Source organism: Pelodiscus sinensis, chromosome 7 (genome assembly GCF_052426305.1).
Source record: "Pelodiscus sinensis isolate ZL-2025 chromosome 7, ASM5242630v1, whole genome shotgun sequence".
Lineage (NCBI taxonomy): Eukaryota > Metazoa > Chordata > Testudines > Trionychidae > Pelodiscus > Pelodiscus sinensis.
Genome location: NC_143058.1, coordinates 34,564,673 through 34,586,792, shown reverse-complemented (window position 1 = coordinate 34,586,792; position 22,120 = coordinate 34,564,673). Strand labels below are relative to the sequence as shown.

Below are 22,120 nucleotides of genomic sequence, written 5' to 3'. Positions count from 1 at the left end.
TTTTCCCTCTGCTGCCATGTCTCCTCCCCTTGCTCTGTCAGCTCCCCTGGTGCCTGCTGCCCTTCAACTCCTCACTCTCCCCTGCTGTCCTGACTCCTGCCCTTCTCACTGCCCTCAGCCTTCCTGAGATCTGCGCCCCTCCACCATCCCTTCTCTCCCCCCTGTGCCTACTCCTCCAGTAGCCCCACTCTGATCATGTGAGCTACCCCTCCTCATCCCCTCTCCTAACATCTCCCTTTACACACCTGCCCTGCCTCTCTCCTCTGGTGCTGGTCCCTCCCCTGCAGGTGTCTGCCCTTCTGCTTCACTCCCAGAATCCCCATGGCACCTGCACCTTCCCTTACCCCTGCACCCTCTTGGTGCCTCCCCCTTCCCTCACTTCCCTTGCCTCCTTTTTTCCTGATGCCCACCCCTTCACCACCCTCTGCCCCCATTCACCTCATGCCCCTGTGCCCTCACACATGCCTTGCTCCATCCCGCCTTCCTCACGCCCACCCCTTCTTTCAAGCCTTCTCCCAAGCCTTCTTCCAGCACCTCCCCTTCTCCTCTCTAGCCCCCAATGCCCTTATCCTCTCCTCTCCCAGCATCACCCTGTCCCCCCTCCCACTGACACCTCCCCTACTGCCCTTTTCCTCATTGTCTCCACTTGGCCCCCTGGGATTTGCCTCTCCTCTAACCTGTCCCTTAGTGCTTTCCCCTTTCTTCTCCTGACCTACCCCCTCCCTTCAGCGCAATCCCCTTCCTTTCCCACTCCTTCCTCTTATTTTTCTCCCTCCCCTCCCTTTCCCTTCCCTTCCCTTCAGCTTCTGCCTTCAAATTAGTAGGGCTGGAGTCAAAGCTGGCCCAAGCTACAGGCTGGCCAGGCCCTAGCTGGGGCATCTCCGGGGCGCCGTGAGGTGCTGCCAGGCCAGGCAGGGATGCCTCGGGTGGGGGGAGTGCTGCGCAGTGTTGCAGGGCCTGGCAGGGGCGTCCCCAGGGCGCCGCATAGTGCTGCCGGGCTGAGGGGGGCACCTCAAGGGGAGCCGCACGGTGTCCCCAGGGCACCTCAGGGAGTGCCGTGTGGTGCTGCCGGGTGGGCAGGGGCGTCCCCAGGGCTCCGCGCAGTGCTGCCGGGCCGGGGGGAAGGTGCCTCGGGGGCTACGCGGTGCTGCTGGGCCGGAAAGAGGCACCCCCGGGTGCATAAGTGTTGGTGCTGTGGGGCCCTGGGGACGCCCCTGCCCAGGGGCAGGGCCTCAGCTATTTCTGGAGCTGGGCCGCACTGTTTGAAAGTCCCAAGTCGTGATGTCACGCCATAGTTGGGGGTCTCCCCTCTCACCATGCTCTCTCTCTGCCCCGTAGGTGGCCATAGGGAATTTAAAGTGAGGGTTTGCGGCGCCCTGTCACAAATTCCTCTCCTTCCCCAGCAGCCACTAGCTGGCCTGAGACATTAGGGTTTACCTAGGTACACCCGGCACACCCTGTGTGCACGCCTATGCCCTTAATGCACACTAGTGGTGGCATTCAAATCCATCCCAATACCTTTGGGAGCTCTCCTTCTGGCCACCATTCTGGATTCTGTATGGAATTACAGTAATCCCTTTGTGGTGTCTTTCTATCCTTCTGAATGAATATAAGAGATACAGACAGAACTTTTGCATGTAAATTGTCTCATAAGCAAAAAGAGTGAGGAATGCAATCCCCTTGAAAATGCAAAATATGGATAAAAGGTGAAGTTAAATGAGAAAATGAAATTTGAGTTTTCCCTAAAACTATGTGAAATACTACAGTAACTGGGCTGGGTACAAAGTGTGGAGCCCATTTAATACAGAAATTGCCTTTAACTAACCTTTTCCAATTATTTTAACTGTGTGGAAAAAAGTCTTGGTGTTTTCTGATTCACTTCAAGATATTGCAGAATGTGATATCTGTAATAAATACAGAAAGTCCCATTGCATGTGTGAAGTTTTACAGTGCTGCATTTTGTGAGCCACAAAGTATAAATAGAATTTCACAGAAGGTTAGAATGATTTTTGTAAAAGTTAAATTATCTTATTTCTGTATGGAATGCATCTCTCCTCCCAGTCACCTCATCATGATTATTGTTGGAATTTAACTCACATTTTTGGGTTTAACTCCAGTTTCATTTTTGCTTTTCACCTTTAAAGTGTATGTAGGTAAAATTTCAGCTGTTCACATAAAGAATCACATAGGGGAAGCTACTATCTTCTGTTTCAGAATGAAGGATAATTGAGTCCTCCCAAGAATATTACAGAATTATCTTGGAACTGTACTATAGTTTGCTAAGTACTCACTGAATTGAATTACAATTCTTATGGAAATTATCCTTATTTCTATCCGTAATTTCATCAAGGAGAATTTAAAGCTTACACTTTTCCATCATGGAAGTTCTCTCTTTAAAAATCAAGTATTCGTATTTCTCATACACATTGTTGCCATTTAAAGTGGCTTTGCATTTTCTTGTGAATGTTGAAAGAAGACTCCAAATTCTCTCCTTTGCCAAAGACTGACTTATCGGATTCTGACATTGTTCCATTATTTAATGTGAGAAGAAAAACCTAAAAATTAATTTAAAAGAGCACAGAGCTTTAAACTTAATTAACTAAATTACATTTTAAAGTGTTCACCTGCAAGGTGAATTATTTCTTCTCTTTAAAAGAAAAAGTTTCAACAAAATTGACTGGCCATCTACTTTTCCCCATACAGTTACATTTGGGGAAGGAAAAGATATAACATTGTAGATGTGAAGTTATATATTGCATAATCACATATGTTCTACAAACATATAGTTCCAGTTTCTGCACACAACTCCTGCTGGTATAAATGGGAGTTACATCCATGTCTGAGGGTAGAATTTGACCCACAGATTTGACATCACATATATTTTTTACATTATCTTGAAATAAACGATTATGACCATGTATTTGTTGGGTGTAGGATGATGGGGACCAGGCAGCAAGTGTTGAAGAATTAGAGAAACAGATTGAAAAACTGACGAAGGTAAGAGATTTTCATTTTAGTGCTGTCTGTTTTATGCCTTTAGCACTTTTTCTGCATGTGTTTTTTTTCACAGAGCAAAAGATGACACAGATCCCAGTTTATCTTCCCATTGCTGCCTTTCCTCCCATTCTCCATGTGCTTGTGGTTGATTCCTGACCCTCACATAATTTCTTAACTCCATAACCCTCTAACTAGTGCTTTTACTTCCAGTTTATCAGCTCCCAGCTTACCTACTGCTGCTGATCTTACTTTCGCTGTGGCAAGGTATCAGTTTAGCAGCCACTCTTCTTTCTGACATATAATCAAAGAGGCTGACAAAGGATGCGCAGTTGTCAATAGGTCAATTTACAAACGGGAGACTGCTGACAACTATCCAACACTTCATTCCACAGATGACTATTCTCTGATCCTATTGAGTGCCACCAAAAAAAACCTACACCATCTACTCAAGAAACTAACTGAGGAAGCACAGGAACAAATCCTCACAGAACACTCCTAGAGCCACAACCAGGGGTATTCTCTTTGCTACACTAGAACCATAATCCTGGAAATTCTGGATAACCCATCATCTCAGGCATTGGCACTCTTACAGTAGGGTTGGTTTGCTATATATTGTCTCTCTCCTCAGGCCCTATGCTACCAGTACTCCCAGCTATCTCTAAGACACCACTGACTTCCTGAGGAAACTATAATCCATTGGTGTTTTCTGGAACATCACCATCCTCGCCACTATGCAAGTAGAAGTTCTCTATACCAGCATTCCAAACTAAAATGGACTACAAGCCATCAGGAACTATATCCCGGATAATGTCATGGCACAGATAGTTACTGAACTTTGTGATTTTCTTCTCACCCACAACCATTTCAGATTTGGGGACAATTAATATAAGTTAGTTCCTCAGTTAGTGGCACTGATATGGGTTCCCACATGGCCCCACAGTATGCCAACATTTTTATGGCTGACTTAGAAACATGCTTCTTTAGTTCTTATCCCCACGTGCCCCTCCTCTACTTTCGGTACATTGAAGACATCATTATCATCTACACATACAGGAAGGAGGCCCTTGAAGAATTCCATTTGGATTTCAACTATTTCTACCCCATCAATTTCAGCCTGGACCAGTACATACAAGAGATCTACTTCCTGAACCATAGTGCCAATGAGTGATGGTCATATAAACACCACCGTATACTGGAAACCTACTGACTACTATACTTACCTATACTCCCTCAGCTTTCATCCAGAATACATCCCATGATCCACTCTTTACAGCCACATTCTAAGATATAATGCATGTGCTGCAATCCCTCAGACAGAGACAAACACCGAGAGGAGGATCTCTATCAAGCATTTTTAAAACTACAGTACTTACTTGAGGAACTGAAGAAACACTTTGACAGAAACAGACAGATACCCAGAAGTCACCTACTACAGGACAGACCCAACAAAGTAAGCAATAAAATGCCACTGGCCATTACCTGCTAAAACTTCTCCAACACATTATTAAGGAGCTACAACCTTGCCTAGATGACAGCCCCTCACTCTCACAGACCTTGGGAGGTAGGCCAGTTCTCACTTACCGGCAGCCCCCCAACCTGAAGCAAATATTCACCATCAGCTACATACCCTATAAAAAAACTAAGCCAGGAACTAATCCCTGCAACATGCCCCATTGCTAACTCTGTCTACATGTTTACTTTTAACGACAGCATCATAGGACCTAACCCCATCATCAAAGGCTTATTCACCTGCACATCCACTAATGTGAAATATGCCATTATGTGCTAGCAGTGCCCATCTGCAATGTACATTGGACAAACCAGACTCTTTACGCAAAAGAATAAATGGACACAAGAATGGTAACATAGGAAAACCAGTACAAGAGCACTTTAAGCTCCTTGGACACACATTTACAAACTTAAAGGTTGCTTTTCTTGAGCAAAAAAACCCTTCAAAAACAGACGGCAACATTAAACGTCTGAGCTGGGATTAATATGCAAATATTATACCATCAGAATGAATTTGAGACTGGGAATGGCTATATTATTACAATAAGTAATTTCCCCTTTAGTTATTGTCACCTTCTTATCACTGTTGGAAGTGGCCACATCTACCCTGAATGAATTAGCCTTATTAACACTGTTGTAACACTCTCACCTCTGTATGATGTATTTATCTCTGCCGTCTGTTTTTTTCACTTTATGCATCTGTCAAAGTGACCTGCAAATCACACAAACGTATGTCCTAATAAATGAATTGGTCTTTAAGGTGTTTTGGCTGAAACAGACTAACATGGCTACCTCTCTGAAACTCGTCTGTAGGTGTCCTTTTTCTTAGTCCTTAGTGAGTGCTGTCTAGAACCTGTCCGTCAGTGGTGGGGCCTTTTGGGATACCTGGACCCACAAATTTACCCTAATGGTGAACTCAGTTGTGAAAACTGAGTAGAGGTTCATAAAGTATCAGAATAACCTATATCAACAAATGTTGATAGGAAAAGTTGCAAAAGGGGGACACAGTCTAAACAAAAAGGCCTAATGACAGAATTCAAGGACCGTGTTAAGATAATGCTTGCCAAATGAGAAAAATGTGGAATCAAAGCTCAATGAACCTGAATTGGTATGCTGGAAATTTAGGTGCAATTATGTGGACAAATATAATGAGGTAAGGGGCGATTGTACCCATTATTTCCTTTTTGGGGAGAAAAAATACTTTAAGGAGGAAAATTGGCAGTTGGCACAAGCTTCATCACCATAACGACTACCACTCTCATCATATGGTGGGGCCCATGCCTTCATCATCCTGATCCTGAGAGATGTCTTGGCAAGACCTAACCAGAGACACCTACTCAGATGAGATCACTGCCTCTGCCAGCTCCAGATAAATCCTCAACACCACAGAAAGTGGGCATCAGAGGCATAAGATGCATTTTCTGTCTTTGCATTTCTGTTCTCTCTCTCCTTTTGTGTGTTTGTCTACTTAGGAAATGGGATTGGACCTTAATAAGAGCAACAATAACAATTCTAGCCTGTCTCAACTAACTTCTTGTCTTGTCCCCCAGAGGATAGTTGTTACCCTCTTTGATACCATCTAAAAGACTGGGTTTTTCTCCCCTTTCTGAAAACTCTTTTCTCCTAAAGAAAGAGGGAAGAAGGGTTGTTGTTAAAATGAAAGATTTATTTAATGGTTTACTTTTCAAATGCGAGAGCTGTTTCCCCTTATTTTCTTTTGTACCTTTAATGAGAGGTGAAAATATTTTCAATCATGTGATTGCCATGTACTAAGCAGGATGAAACCCTCAACCTTATTTAAAATTGCTTAATGTTGGACAGTCGCAGTCTCATGTTAAAAATTTTAAGCCATGTATTCCATCTACATTAATATATTGAGCCCTGCTAGTCCTCTATGTGATTCTTCTTCTCTGAATGGTGTTTTCTCTTTCAAATGTGAGCTGTTCTCTTCTGCTATTGGTTGACCTTCAGAACCTGGTTCCCAGGCATTGTAGAGGGGAGACCAGTTAACTCTGTTCTTTGCTTTTAAATGAAGCACATGTGGTGCTAATAGACCTTGTCACCAGCAATTAAAGCTTGAGATGTAGTATTAATAGACTTATGTTTTCCAGAGGCAGGAGCAATAAAATTAAGGTTAAATGTGAATATACTTCTGTAAGATTTCTCGAGTAAGAGCTGTCATTGTCTGTAGAAATACTATGGACTATTAAAAGCACTGTGTTGAGGAGACGCAAGAAAAATAGAGTAGAGATGATGTATACAAAGAAATTTGCAATAAAGCTGCACAGTATCAATCCCTCTATAAATTTGTAGGATTTATAGCAGGGGTGGCCAGCTCGCAAGCTGCATGCAGCTCTTCTCCCCCAAAATTGCAGCTTGTGAAGCTGCTCCACCCTTAATGGTCCCCGCTCAACCTCCAGCTCCCTGTGCTCACTGGGGTGGTGATTAAAAATGGTGCCCAAGATAGCGGCCATCGACAAGAGCCTGATATGACCAAAAAGTCTAAGCTTGTTTCTTAAAGCGGCAGCCTCTTTTTTTTTTTTTTTGGCTTGATAATGGGGGAGGGGAGGGGAAGCTTTCTCTTTTTTTGCTCAACAATTCTGGTGCAACTCTTTGTGTTTTTTCCACCGCTGTTTCAGCTCTCTGTTAAATTGGTTGGCCACCTCTGATTTATAGGGTACTCTTTGGTGAGGAAGACAGGTCAGATTTGTTCTGAACCTTGCAATGGTGAAGACCATTCTTGAATTCTGAAACAGCCAGTTGCCTAGAATATGGCTCAAAGCTTCATAGACTTGATTAGTTACTTATTTGGTTTCTGAATGGGTGCATAAGTTTTTGAGAAGTACAATAGAATAGGGTGTTTCAATAATGGAAGTCAGTAAAGAAAGGGAAACAGGTTAGTAGATAAGGAGAATAAAATGGGGGAAATTTGGCTAATTGGAATACTATAGCATGTCTATTTGTTTAAGAAATAAAATCCTTCTATGCTTTGTCATTTTTGTGTGCTGCGGTGATTCCCAACCTATGGTCCGCAGACCTCTGGTGGTCTGTGATGGTACTGTAGGGGGTCGGCGGAAAGTTTAAAATAGAAATTAAAATAAATGTACAGAGCCTCTCTCGTGCACATCCTTTAGTCCCGAGCTGCGGGCAGCAATGCAGGTTGAAAGACGTGCAGCCTATGTTGTTGCTTTTTGGGAAGCAGCACAGGCTGAGGGACTTGCAGGCTGCAGGCACAGCTATATTGTTTGGGGGGGAGGGTCTATAAATTTGTAATAGATTGAAAAGGGATCCGTATTCTCAAAAAGGTTGAGAACCACTGGTCTACTGCTCCTAGTTGCCAGTTCTGGGACTTGTACACTGCTTCTAGTATTTGCCAGTTTAGCAGACTAAGGAATTGATAAACTAATTAAAATCCTGTTAGAGTACTGCGCTCCTCCCCAAAAGTACTTTCTTTGCTTGAATATAGGCTTTATCTTCAGATATTAGTGAACTCAGTTCTCTAAAAAAATTGAAATATTCATTAGTTTCTCATTGGGGCTACAAAATCTCATGCTGCTCTGCCTAGCTTCAGCACTCCGTACACCATTTTGTGTATTGCATAATAGATAGGGTTTTGGCTGTGCCAGTGCAGTGAAATCACAGATTCTCTTGTCCTCTGAATGGTGGCATTAAAATAGAGAACGTACTGCCACAGACTGAGTCCTTACAGTGGAGCTGATAAAACTAGGAAATATCAAAGAGGGCCTAAACTTACTATTTGACGAGGATTATGTGAAATATCCTGAGTAAAGTGTCTGGAAAACTATGCTTATGTGACCATAGAGCTACCAATTGGCCTTGCTCAAACAGATATATTTTATACTGTAACAATTGATTTTCTTCCAACTGAATTTAAAATGCCCCTCCCTCTATTTTTTTTTAAACAGCAGCAAGGCCAATACAGAAGAAAGTTATTTGAAGCCTCTCACTCTTTACGATCAATGATGTTCGGTCAGGATCGTTATAGACGGCGGTATTGGATTCTACCCCAGTGTGGGGGTATTTTTGTGGAAGGCATGGAAAGTGGTGAAGGTCAGTGCCATAAAGGAGTAATCCTAGAAAGTGCCGTAGAAGAGTATACTGCCTATGCATCTAGTGTATTATCTCTGTCTCCAATAAATGGCCTGTTGCCTTCGAGAAGTAACTGCGGTAGACTTGTTATTTGTGCAGTGCTCTTCACTGAGGTTAAGGGGAGATTTTCTGATTGTCAGTTGGTTAGTTTATCCCTTGAAACAAAAAAATAATATCCTATTGTAGCTGCATATGAAATACTTCAGTGTTCCTAAACTATATTTTCCGTGGCAGAAAATTCTATATTAATTCTGCAGGTTGACTACAGAATGTATGAAGAATCATTTATTTTTGTCTATTTTAATTCTCTCTGGGTTTATGCAGATACTCAGAATGTTTTATGTTTAGAGATTACGCATACAGTGTGAAATACAATGGAACATGATTGTTATACAGTAAGAATACTACCTTTTCAGTTCTCTGCTACAACAATAATTTCTTTACTAACCCATAACACGTTTTTATGTGACTCTTTCTTTTCTGACCTGAATTTCCTACCAGGAGACATTTAAAGTCTATTTTATTAAAACTTAAATAGAGTGTTCTGGTTGTGATAGGTATTTATTAACTATAAAGTTCCCACAATTTGTTTTGTTTTTATTAAATTATCCCCAAGTCTAGATGCATGTAAATATTTAGAATTATTATTATTAATAATAATAATAATAATAATAATAGTAAGCCTAGATGTCTGAGAGTAATGCAGATTACAACACTACGAGAAGGTATTTCTGTATAATCATAGAATCTTAGAATACTAGAACTGGAAGGGACCTTGAGAGATCATCAGGTCCAGTCCCCTGCACATACGGCAGGACCAAGCACTGTCTAGATCATCCCTGATAGATAATCCAAACTGTTCTTAAATATTTCCAGAGATGGAGATTCCACAACCTCGCTAGGCAATTTATTCCAGTGTTTAATCACCCAGACAGGATGTTTTTCCCCCCTATTGTCCAACCTAAAGCACCCTTGCTACAATTTAAGCCCCTTGTTTCTTGCCCTATCATCAGATGCAAAGGAGAATAATTTTTCTTCCTCTTCCTCGTAACATCCTTTTAAGTATTTGAAAGCTGCTATCATGTTCCCTCAGTCTACTTTTTTCTAAACTAAACAAGCCCAGTTCTTTCGGTCTTCCCTCATAGCTCATGTTTTCTAGGCCTTAATAATTTTTGTTGCTCTTCTCTGGGCCTTCTCCAGTTTTTCCACATCTTTCTTGAAATGTGCCCAGAACTGGACACAGTACAGGCAGTCCCCGGGTTACGTACAAGATAGGGACTGTAGGTTTGTTCTTAAGTTGAATCTGTATGTAAGTTGGAACTGGCGTCCAGATTCAGCCGCTGCTGAAACTGACCGCCAGTTCTGACTTACATACAGAATCAACTTAAGAACCCCAAGCGTCCCCAAGTCAGCTGCTGCTGAAACAGATCAGCAGCTGATTCCTGGGAGCCCGGGGCAGAGCAACTCTGCCTCGGGCTTCCTGTAGTCAGCGCTGGTCAGTTTCAGCAGCGGCTGACTTGGGGACGCCTGGGGCAGAGCAGCTGGGGTGCTGCTGGGTTGCTCCAGTAGCGCCGCTCCTCGGCGCTACTGGAGCAACCCAGCAGCACCCCATCTGCTCTGCCCCAGGCGTCCTGATTCAGCCGCTGCTGAAATTGACCAGCAGCGGCTGAATCAGGACCAGAGCAGCTGGGGTGCTGCTGGGTTGGTCCAGTAGCTCCCAGAGCGGCGCTGCAGGACCAACCGGCAGCGCCCCAGCTGCTCTGCCACAGGCGTCCGGAGAAAAGCCTAGTCTGCTGGGGGGGAGGGGCGTACTAGCTGCGCCCCCCCCCCCCACCCCAGCAGACCAGGAAGTCGCGGGCGGCGGACCGAGACGCACCGCGGTCCCGCCGCCTGGATCCTCCACGGCTTTGCTCCCAGTCTCTCTAATCTGCTGGAGACCAGCAGACCAGGGAGACGGGGAGCAAAGCCTCTGAAGACGCCGGCAGCGGGACAGCCGCGGGGCGTCTGGGCTGTCCCGCTGCCGGCTTTCCCCGCGGCTTTGCAAAGCCACGGGGGGGCTCGGGCAGAGGGGCAACCCAGGCGCGCCTGGGCTGCTCCGCTGCCGGCTTCCCCAGGCTTTGCAAAGCTGCGGGGGGGGGGCCCTCGGGCAGCGTCTTTGCTCCGCGTCTTCCTGGTCTGCAGACCAGGGAGACGTGGAGCAGCTTTTCTCGCCCGGAGTACACGGGCGGCGGGACCGCGAGGTCCCGCAGTCCGTGTACTCCGGGGAAGCCCCGTTCGTAACTGCGGATCCGACATAAGTCGGATCCGCGTAAGTCGGGGACTGCCTGTACTCCAACTGAGGCCTAAACAGTTCAGAGTAGAGCGGAAGAATGACTTCTCATGTCTTGCTCACAACACTCTTTCCATGCTGTTTAGAATTGGCTGCGAAATTTCTTCCACATGAGGGTATGCTGAAAAGTATATTTGAGTGCTGTGTGCACTTCTATAAAATGTTTTGGGGAGCTTAGAGACAGTTTCATAGAGTATATGGCAGTCTAGAGCACATGGAAGTAACTGATAAAGTTATTCTTTATCTAAAACCTGATTGCAGGTATGTTCTAAGTTAGATGGTTCTTCTGTTCTATTTTAAATTTACCATTTTTTCAAATTTGCAGGTCTAGAAGAAATTGCAAAAGAAAAGGAGAAATTAAAAAAAGCAGAAAGCATACATATCAAAGAAGAGATGTTTGAGACCTCAGAAGAAAAATTAAATTTCATGAATACAAGTCATTGTGAGCAGAAAGAAGATATTAAAGAAAAAGACAACACTAATTTGTTCCTACAAAAGCCTGGATCTTTTTCAAAGCTAAGCAAACTCTTGGAGGTAGCAAAGATGCCACCTGAATCTGACATTATGTCCCAGAAACCTAATGGCAGTGCAGCAAATGGGTGCACATTATCTTATCAAAATAATTCCAAAAACTCTCTTTGCAGCCTTCAGCCAACTATATTACAAAGTAGCTCTGAAAAATCAGATTCTAATAATCTTTTTAATCCCATTGCAAGTGGGCCAGGGAAATTTTACAATTCTCCATTAATTCCAAATGACCAATTGTTAAAGACTCTTACAGAAAAGAGTAGACAGTGGTTCAGCCTTTTACCAAGAGTACCTTGTGATGATACTTCAGTTACTCATTCAGATACACCAGCTGCTGCTGCTTCATTAACTCTGCATTCAAATCCTTCTTCAAAATCACCTTCACCAGTCCCATCTTCTCATATTACTTCAACCTCTGTACAGAGTCCTATGGGAATAAATCCTTTTGCATTATCATCTATTCAGGTTGGTACTTAATTACAATCTAAGGTGTTTGATCTCGGAGTCCTTACTCAGGCAAAATTTCCCCATGGAGCTGATCAATGCCTTTTTTTGTATCTTATTGTACCTTTCTTCCTTGTATTTTTTATAAGCTCTATTGTTAAATGAAGCTCATTCTTAGTACTGTACTCAGCAATGTAAAAACATTTCAATTTGCTAAAAAGATTTAGATTGGTAAATTAGAAAACGGGGATTTTAAAGGAAAAACTAGTGAGGTTTTGGGTGTGTGTAATATTTCAGATCATTTATATTTGTATAAAGAATTTGACAATTGGTAGTTGGCAAGTGAATGAAAACAAGATAAATACAAATAGCAATTTTCAAAAATGTGGTAATCAAAAGCAGTTGTTTTCTAAATATTTACCATACATTGTTAAGGATTACAAATGATCATTTTAGATTATTAAACTCTCCAAGGCAGGGATGAAGGCCTTTTTTATGCTTTTATTATGCCTAGAACAATGGTTCATTAATCCTAATCCAGGTTTCTGGATGCTCCACACTAGTAATAGAATTAATAGTAATTTTAAAAAATATTTTTGATACAGCACATGAAGACTGGATTACCTATAATGGGACTTCAATTTTGTGGATGGCCTACAGGAGTTCTTACTTCAAACCTTCCATTTTCATCTCCCTTACCTAGTGTTGGATCAGGGTTAGCATTATCAGAAGGAAACAGTAATTCATTTTTGACACCCAACGTTCCTACAAGTAAAAGTGAATCACCGGTGCCACAAACTGAAAAAACAGCTTCTGCTCCCTCTACAGGAGTTGAAGTAGCCAAGCCAGTAGATTATCCTATCCCAAAACCTATACCAGAAGGTAAGCATAATGCAGTAATGTGCCAGAACCATCTAAATGTCAAGTTCCTGTGATGCTGCTGTGCTATCAGAACACTTGTTTGCATGGTCTCTTAAAATAAATCTGATTGTAATAGTGTTTCTTGTATTAAAGTGTTTGTAAAAGATTTACAAACTTATCTTGATTCAGAAATGCAGTTTGGCTGGTGGAGAATTATTGACCCAGATGACCTAAAAGCTTTGCTTAAAGTTCTACATCTCAGGGGAATAAGAGAGAAGGCCTTACAGAAACAAATACAAAAGCACATGGATTACATTACTTTGGCCTGCATCAAGAATAAAGATGGTATGTAACTGATATGAAAGTTTGATTGGCGTAAGGATAATAAGTAGAGGCAAATCTAAGGTATATTTGTTTGAAAACGTCTAATCTGGACTCACTCGGGATGTTCAGATGTGAGTTTTTGCTTCAGGCCTATTGTGTGGTTCAATTTATTTTAGATCCAAGGGAAACCAGGACACTCCAGTGAAACGTAATCACTTTCTTATGTATTGCAGTCTTTAAGCAGTTAATATGGTTGTTTACATTTTACAAGCCTTAAAAACAATTACTATACAATTTAAATCTTAAATACCATAAATTATAAAGCAATTAATATAGCACAAAGCAATGCAAAAACAATTAATAGAAGATCTACTATAATACAATAATAAAGCCTAGTTCACTTATACTTCACCCTAATGCTACCTATAGTACCAGGCAGGAGGTCTTGGTGCCATTGATTCCCATGCATCAGAACGCCATGCACTGGGATTGCTGGTGTGAAGGGCCTATTTACTTTTAGTTACATCGAGCAGGACCTGTGGGTCAATTCTGCCCGATTCTTCTTACTCCATTTCATAGCAAAGTGAGACTTGGTCGTTCTAATAATATTTATCAATTGATTACATATTGTGTAGGATACCTACAATGCCCAATGCCCTATTTAGGATACATCCTGCTACTCAGGATGTTGCCTAAACTATGTGCATAGTTGACAGTCATGGCTGACTCTGTAGTTTTTGCTTATCAGAAACAGAAGTACCAGTACAAGGTTGATTGTCATGTGTTCGTGATGTAGTCTCGCGTACCACGCTTAATCTGCATTATTATTCAAAACTAGGGTTACCAGGTGGCTTCAAAAAAAATACCGGACACACTTGATCTCAGATGGGGGGACGACACTGGCCAGGAAGATGCGTGTGTGTGGGGAAACCGGCTGGTGGGAAGCAGGGCTGGAGGAGTGGGGGGAATGTAAGGTCAGGGCAGCAGGGGAGATCGGGGGAGGGGATCGGGGGGGAGGAGACTGGCCGGCAGGAAGCAGATCTGGCCAGGAGGGGTTCAGGGGGAACGGAGATGGCCAGGGGAGATGGGGAGGAGGGGGTGGGGAGAACCGGCCAGCGGGAAGCAGGGCTGGTTGGGGGGAGCGGGGCTTGCCGGGGGATATCGGGTGGGGGTGAGGATTGGCTGGGGTGGGAGCAGGGGGAGAGAATTGGCTGGTGGGGAGCAGGACTGGCCCAGGCGCATGCAGATGTTGGGGCGCTACCCGTCCTGCGCGCTGTCTTGGCGAAGCACAAGCGAGTCCGGCCTGGGGATTCCCTCCCTCCTGCCCTCGCGTAGTTGCATACTGCCTGGCTGGTAGCGTGTCTACCAGCCAGGCAGTTTGCAACTAGGTACTAATATTCCTAATGATAATAAAATGTACCTAATTAGAAAATACCGGACATTTTATATGTCCGGTATTTTCTTAATTTTTTCCCCATACAGAACCCTCAAATACCAGACTGTCCGGTTTAAAACTGGACACCTGGCAACCCTATTCAAAACATTCCTGCCTCTCTCAGCTTCTCCCTCCTAAACCATGCCTGCATGCTACGTGCACCAGATTTGAGACAGGCCTGGGTTTTGCTTTTTAGGGATCCGTACTGTATTAAAAGCAGACATCGCTATTTATTGTCAAGGCAGGGCTGTCCAGGCTCCCCCACAAGGCTAATATCTAATAATTAGTTCACTTAGCTAAGTATGTTTCTTTTTGTGGAAAAAGGTTACTGTCTTCAACACTGAACTTGCAACCAGGGAGGAAGGGATCAAATGTATTTTTAAGACCCCTTTTACCCTCTTGATATGGGGTAGTTCTGTAATTGGAGAGACTCCATCATAAGAAATATAGCCCTGGTGACCTGTCTGAGTTATATGTCAATCTTTTCAACCTGCCTAAACTCTTCACAGTACTACGTACTGCAGTGCATACTCAATGTGCAATTCTTTAAGCAAATGTATGACAAGATGAATACAAAATTAAGAGTATGTTCATATAACAACTATAACCACTTTTCTGAAGTAACAGGTAAATAATCTTTTTGAGTTATTGTTAATTAAAATCAAATAATACAATTTTGACTCCCAAATACAGTTGCAATTATTGAAATAAATGAAAATGAGGAAAACCAGGTAACTCGAGATGTTGTGGAGAACTGGTCAGTAGAAGAGCAAGCAATGGAGATGGATATGGCTATTCTTCAACAGGTGGAAGACCTAGAAAGGAGAGTTGTATCAGCCAGTTTGCAAGTTAAGGTAAAACTGTCTTTCTGTAAAATAGCTCTTCAAAAATTAGTTAAAAATTAGTTAGTTAAAGTTAAAAGAATTTAAAACAATATTTGTCATTCTTTTACTGTTAGGGATAACTGCCTTCTCATTAATTATATAGAATTAAATATATTAAATGGAACAAATCAAATGTAATTTCACTATATTTGTATCACAGAAACAGGAATGATTTTTGCCTTTCTCTTTCTATTTCACATACAAAAGAAAAAGTAGGTTACAGTATTATTTTTATTATAGTTAAATCTTTGGATAAAGGCCCCCTCAGAATGGCAGCCCCCAGGATATTCCCTTACCTGCACACTAGTACATGGTTAGCCGATAAGCCTCAGCTCATTGGCTAACCCGAACGGTTACATGCAACCCCATTCTCCCTCCACTGCCTCTGTATCAGAGGCAGCAGGGGTGGGGAGGTGGGAGCCACAGAGGCAGTGGGGAGGGGGCAGGAGCCAGAGTTCACAGGGAACTGGCTTTCAAGCCAGCTCCCCTTGCATACTGGTTCCCACGAAGCCACCTGTCCCCATCTGCTGCCTCTGTATCAGAAGAAGCAGCATGGGGAGTTGGGGAGAGCAGGCAGGGAGCCGGTGCTCATATCAGCCCCCTGTGTGTAAATGTGTAACTGCTGAAAATTTCAGCAGTTACACATTTACATTTGTTAACATCCCTACTGCACACAAAGCCCCTATACCTTTCATTGTGGTGGGAATAGTGTCATTTTGGGTGATGACTGACCAGTTTTTAACTGCAAAGATTGGATGTGTATGTGCTAGCCTATGCATTTTGATGTAGGACTTTGTGCTGCCATTGTATGTGTATGTGTTGTGGGTTTTTTTGTTTGGTTGGTTGTTTGGTTCCTTAAAATAAATAAAAGAGCATTATAACTTTTTTGAGGGGGGAGGTGGAATTATGGAATATACTTTATCATAAGAGGAACTGCATACCACATGAATTGTGAGTCTGAAGCACCTCAGGACTTGCTGGTCACCATTACAATCATGGAATTATGCAAGATTATTATAAATTCAGCTCATTTGTCTGTCTGCAATCTGTATCTGATGTTTTGGGAGGGAGTAGAGTGGAGAGTTAGATGTTATTTCCATGTCATTGGTCGCATGTGCGTTGCCTTCTGGGACCAGTCAGGATAAGAAATCTGTTGTGAATGTGTGCCCATAGAAACTAATGGAACTTGGTGCTTCTAGAGGTCTCTGAAGAAGAATGCTATTGCTGAGGGACCACTCTGCTGACACGTTGAATATTCTTATATTTGGAGATCTTTTCTTTAAATGATCTAAGTAGTTAAGAAAAGACAGGAACTGATTACTAACTACTGACGTGCTTAAGACAGTACCTGATTTTTTTTAGGTTAATACAATACAAAATTCCATTATTCACAAACTTATCCAGTTACAGTACCAAACAAGTATGTAAACCTCTCTACTAAATATAGGGCTGGATGTGTCCAGAGCCTGCATCGGAGAGGGAAGACCTGGTATATTATGAACATAAGTCTATTACTAAATTATATAAGAAGCATGATGGAGAATGTGCTGGAGGAGAAGAAAGCAATACCAGTGCTCTAGAGCGGAAGAGTGACAACCCTCTAGATATAGCTGTAACCAGGCTTGCTGACTTGGAGCGGAACATAGAGCGAAGGTATCTGAAGAGCCCCTTAAGTACCACCATTCAGATCAAACTGGATAATGTGGGCACAGTTACTGTCCCTGCTCCTGCACCATCCATTAGTGGTGATGGTGACGGGTAGGTTATTGAGATTAACTTGAAAAATTATTGTGCTTCTTTGCTAATTGGAGCCTATTTTCTATTGCCTGTTATCTATGTATCTTCTTGTATGTCTGTGATCCAGATGGATCATGTTATTCTGCATGGTGCTTTGTAAAGATTTTTTGTTATGTATGTTGATAATCCTGCAAATTACCTTACATTTAACTGGTTGTGAGTAAGCTTTGAGGCACGTAGCCACAGTCTGTGCACTACATCAAATTTAGTTGCTTAAACCTTATACTTATTGGCTGTGTACGTTTCGTCATTGCTTGGCTTTCAATGTGATAATGATTGTTCCATGTTCAGAGATCAGCAAACATGGATGTGACCTACTTAATTTCTCTATATTTTAATGCAGAATTGAAGAGGATATTGCTCCAGGGCTCAGGGTATGGAGACGGGCATTGTCAGAAGCTCGCAGTGCTGCTCAAGTAGCTCTGTGCATTCAGCAGTTACAGAAATCCATAGCATGGGAAAAATCTATTATGAAAGTTGTAAGTGTTTTTCATTTAAGAATTACTTCTAACTAAACAATTTGCTGTATCTTCTTTCCCCACTTTAATATACTGTGATTAATAATGTATCTCTTACCTCTTCTAAAACTTACTGCAAAGTGTACTTAGTGCACTTATGAACATAAATTGTACAGATTTTACTTTTGCCAAAGTCAACATTGTGAAATTTCCTATAATAGAAAACCTGTCTACTGGTTGCTTTCTTTAAGATGTCAATTATTCTTTGCAATTAACATTCAGGTTTTAAATAGGCAGTTCCATTCCTCTTTGATGGAGGACACCATATTACTGAAAATTACATATCTGTCATATTAGCTTCATGAAGATTCATTGTCACGTACTATAATTAAAAACTTGATTTTTCAGAAAGTTGAGGTGTTCACAAATGTGTGTAGCTTCTTTACATGCCCACTTATGACTGCATGCAAACTGGGCAAAGATATAAGCAAACAGGTTGTAATATCCATCTCGTCATACACATGCCCATTTAACAAGTAGAACTGTGTTAATTTCACATATAAAAAGGCATGCAAATGCATGTGTAAAAATTTGCATGGCCCTTTTGAACCTCAAATTTCTGAAAATTAAGTTTTAAAGCTGGCATACCATTCATCAAAGGAAGTATTTAATATTGAAATATTAACTTGTAAAGATCTTCGATTGTTGTTAAAACTAGCTCACTATTGCTTTATAATCTGACTTTGTGCTTCAATATTGTCAGCGTAATATGTTGGGTACTGGCAAAAGCATTTTTTTAAAATTATTAGCCTTTCCCCCTCAATTTTAAACCATCAAGAATACAGGTAATAACCCATGTCTACCCATTATATATGCCTTGTATTTCTAGATAGAACTTTAAAGGATAATTTATATACATAAACTATGTTCATAGGGCTTTATGATCCTATCAAAGGATTATGGATACCATGAGGGTAGCCAAAAACCCCCACAAAAGTAGCTTAAAGTCTAATTTGGTACTGTGAGCACGAGGCATAGTTTAATTGACAGTTTTTTCTGAAAGGAGTTTATGCGTTGAATTGCACAGGAAATGTGGGGTTTTAAAAATTGCACTTTGGGGGTTTTTTTTAGTGTTTTCCACTCATATTTTTAGATCTATTAACTTTGGACTAGAGAAAACAAAGCAAATGAATAGTCTAAAACACCCACCATCTCAATATCTTCCCACAATATTCACCAAAACAATATCTATGTTAATGGATTTGGAATGGCAGCTAGCAGCTGAAGTTAATGGAAGTTCCATGTTCTATGTTCATGGCTACTGTCATTTCTTCTCTTTCCCAACAGACAGATGTCTAATGAAAAATATGTTTGTGCTCTAAAATAATTGCATGTACAACTCACTTGTCTAATTCAGTTGTTGACTGAGAGTTTATATGAATGTAAATGATATGTTTATAGTGGATATGTGTTAATATATAAATTAGTATAAAATATATATTAATGTTGTATATATAAAATGTACATATAAAATTATATGTTATCATAAAAATTACAATTAAGTCTTTCCTATTTTAAAAGTGTGACAGTTTCAGAGAGGTCCAAGTGGTTATAACAGTCATTCAAACACTTGGCTCCATCTCCAGTTGATCCATTGCCGAAGAACATAATAATGGTCATACGGGGTCAGTCCAAAGGTCCATCCAGCCCAGTATCCTATCTGCCAGCATTGGCCAATACCAAATGCCCCAGAGGGCGGGAACACAACAGGTAATCCTCATGTGATCCCTCTCCTGTCACCCATTTCCAGACAGACAGAGGCTAGGATCCCCATTCCTACCCAAAATGGCTAATAGGCATTGATGGACCTAACCTCCATGAATCTGTCTAGCTCTTCTTTGAACTCTGTTAAAGTCCTTGTCTTCACTACATTCTCTGACAAGGAGTTCCACAGGTTGACTGTGCACTGAATAAAGAAAAACTTCCTTTTGTTTGTTTTAAACCTGCTGCCTATTAATTTCATTTCATATCCCCCTAGTTCTTATATTGTGGGAATAAGTAAATAACTTTTCCTTATTCACTGTTTCCACACCATTCATGATTTTATAGACCTCTATCACATCCCTCTTTAGTCTCCTCTTTTTTAAGCTGAAAAGTCCAAGTCTTTTTCATCTCTCTTCATATGGGACCTATTCCAAACCCCTAATAATTTTTGTTGCCCTTTTCTGAACCCCTCTCTAAATAACTATTTTATAAAAATATAAACACATCTGGCTCAGTATCAGAGCTTTTTTGAAGTCACAGAATTTCTCTAAGTAATGTCTGCATAGTACAACCAAAGGTTATCAAACTGCAACTCATTTAATGTAAAGTTGATTGTATAGCAAAAGCTTTGTTATCCAACACTCATGGGGGAAGCAAATTAATTCAGTGTGCTAGATAACAAAGTTTATTGCTCTTCCCTCATCCCCTACTTGCAGATTCAGTTCCATGCAACTTAAGGCAGGCTGATGTGGAAGGAGGCACCTGCTGATTATGTCAGCTGGCAGTGCCGGCTGTCAGAAGCCTCCCAAAAGCTGACTGGACGGACAGGAGTCAGGCACTTCTGCCTGAAGACATGGTGGCATTGTGGCTGGGGGCAATGATGGTTAACAGAGTTCTGGATAACAAAGCTTAAACTGTATTTAGTAACATCGAAAATGTTTTAAAACTAAATAAGCTTACAGCCTCTTCCTGACTTACGAATTGGTTACGGACCAAGCAATTGGTCGTAACTCGGTTCGTTCATAAGTCGGACCCCATAGAGTTACACGCAACCACACTGTTTGTAAGCATGAATCGCGTTCGTAACTTGGGGTCCACCATTTACGACAGCTTTGGTCGTAACTGTGAACGGTTTAAGTCGACCGTTCGCTACTCGGGGACCGGCTGTATTATAATAGCTCTTCATTTACAGTATTTTAAAACTGACAGTAATGTACTTTAACTCTCTATTGACTAGCTCCTTTTCAATGCCAAGTTTTTCCTAAATATGCCATGATGTCCAGCACTTAATTTAATACATTTCCAGCAAAGCTAGACAAATTGTCTGCTTGCCTGTACAGGCAGTCCCCGGGTTACGTACAAGATAGGGCTGTAGGTTTGTTCTTAAGTTGAATTTGTATGTAAGTCGGAACTGGTACATATTTAGGGGAAACTCTAGCCAAACATTTTTTTTAGTTTTGGATAGCATAGGGAAAGGTTAACTCCCCTCTAATGTTTGTTTTGCTGTCTGTTCCCCTGTTCAGAAGATTTCACATCTATGTCTGTCCCTGTGACAAACTCAGGACTAAAGGAGTAACTCATCAAATACCAAACAGCTCTGCACCATGCTTTGAGCTAATAGCTTTTTTCCACACACCACCCAGGGTTCTAGGAGGAGGGTCCTTTTTTTGCTAACACAATGAGGCCAGCACTTTGTTTGTTTTGGTGGAGTCTTTGTTTGCCCAGGGAGCCCAGCATGTATAGGGGGAGGAGGGGCGGAGAGGCTGCTTTTGTCTGCTGTTCAGCAGCCTGTTGCTCAGGGGAGGGGGCAGCCTGTTGCTGGCAGGGAGGGAGGGGGGAAGGCGTGCAGGATGCGAGGCCGGGGGGGGGGGCAGCGGGCGTGGGGAGGCACTTTTCCTCTGCCCCGCAGCTCTGCGGGATCCCTGTCCCTGTGGCCAGCTGCTGCAGGCAGAGGCCAGTTGGAGCCAGCCGAAGAGGAGGAGGAGGTGGATTCTAGGACCCAGGTGAGCGAGCCCCGGGGATGCTGCTGCGCTCCGGGAGCCCAGCATGTATAGAGGGGAGGAGGGGCAGAGAGGCTGCTTTTGTCTGTTCGGCAGCCTGTTGCTCAGGGGAGGGGGAAGCCTGTTGCTGGCAGGGGGTTGGGGGGGGCAGCGGGCGTGGGGAGGCACTTTTCCTCTGCCCGGCAGCTCTGCGGGACCCCAGTCAGAGCCGGCCCGAGGAGGAGGAGGATCCTAGGACCCAGGTGAGCGAGCCCCGGGAATGCTGCTGCGCATGTGCGGGAGTTGCCTCACCCCGTTCGTATCTAGGGATCCCACGTAAGTCGGATCCATGTAAGTCGGGGACTGCCTGTATAATATATTTGTGAAGGATATTAATACCTCATGACACTGAACGCAAAGGCATGAATAAAAGTTACATTCTGAATAATATACAACAGTCATATAAAAACTTTCCAGTATTGCCTTAGCTAAATAAATACTTTACCTCAGCATTTTCCTTATTTCCCAAGTATTTCCTGGGCTGACAAAATTTACTGACCTTGTGAGCTATGTACAGGAATCTTTAGAAGTTTGAGAGCCCAGGCATACCCTGAGTGGCTAAGGCTCTGAGATCACTCTCCACAGTGGACAGAAGCTCCTATTTCAACATCCTGCTGCAAGGCAGAAGTCTTGAGCTCCTC

General features: G+C 42.5%; 1 protein-coding gene across 25 annotated transcripts in view; it reads left to right on the top strand.

Annotated features, from left to right (window-relative positions):
* BAZ2B (bromodomain adjacent to zinc finger domain 2B) overlaps nt 1-22,120 on the top strand; it is a 331,616-nt gene that overhangs the window by 281,455 nt on the left and 28,041 nt on the right. For 20 of the 25 annotated variants that reach the window (XM_075933462.2, XM_075933455.2, XM_075933459.2 and 17 more), the window contains 8 exons: nt 2,935-2,997; nt 8,433-8,577; nt 11,271-11,938; nt 12,523-12,799; nt 12,968-13,123; nt 15,231-15,391; nt 16,869-17,179; nt 17,562-17,697. In XM_075933462.2, coding sequence (XP_075789577.1) covers nt 2,935-2,997; nt 8,433-8,577; nt 11,271-11,938; nt 12,523-12,799; nt 12,968-13,123; nt 15,231-15,391; nt 16,869-17,179; nt 17,562-17,697 — 1,917 coding nt within the window. The remainder of the gene's footprint in view (nt 1-2,934; nt 2,998-8,432; nt 8,578-11,270; nt 11,939-12,522; nt 12,800-12,967; nt 13,124-15,230; nt 15,392-16,868; nt 17,180-17,561; nt 17,698-22,120) is intronic. The other 5 variants (XM_075933475.2, XM_075933473.2, XM_075933467.2 and 2 more) reach the window with 2 other exon arrangements.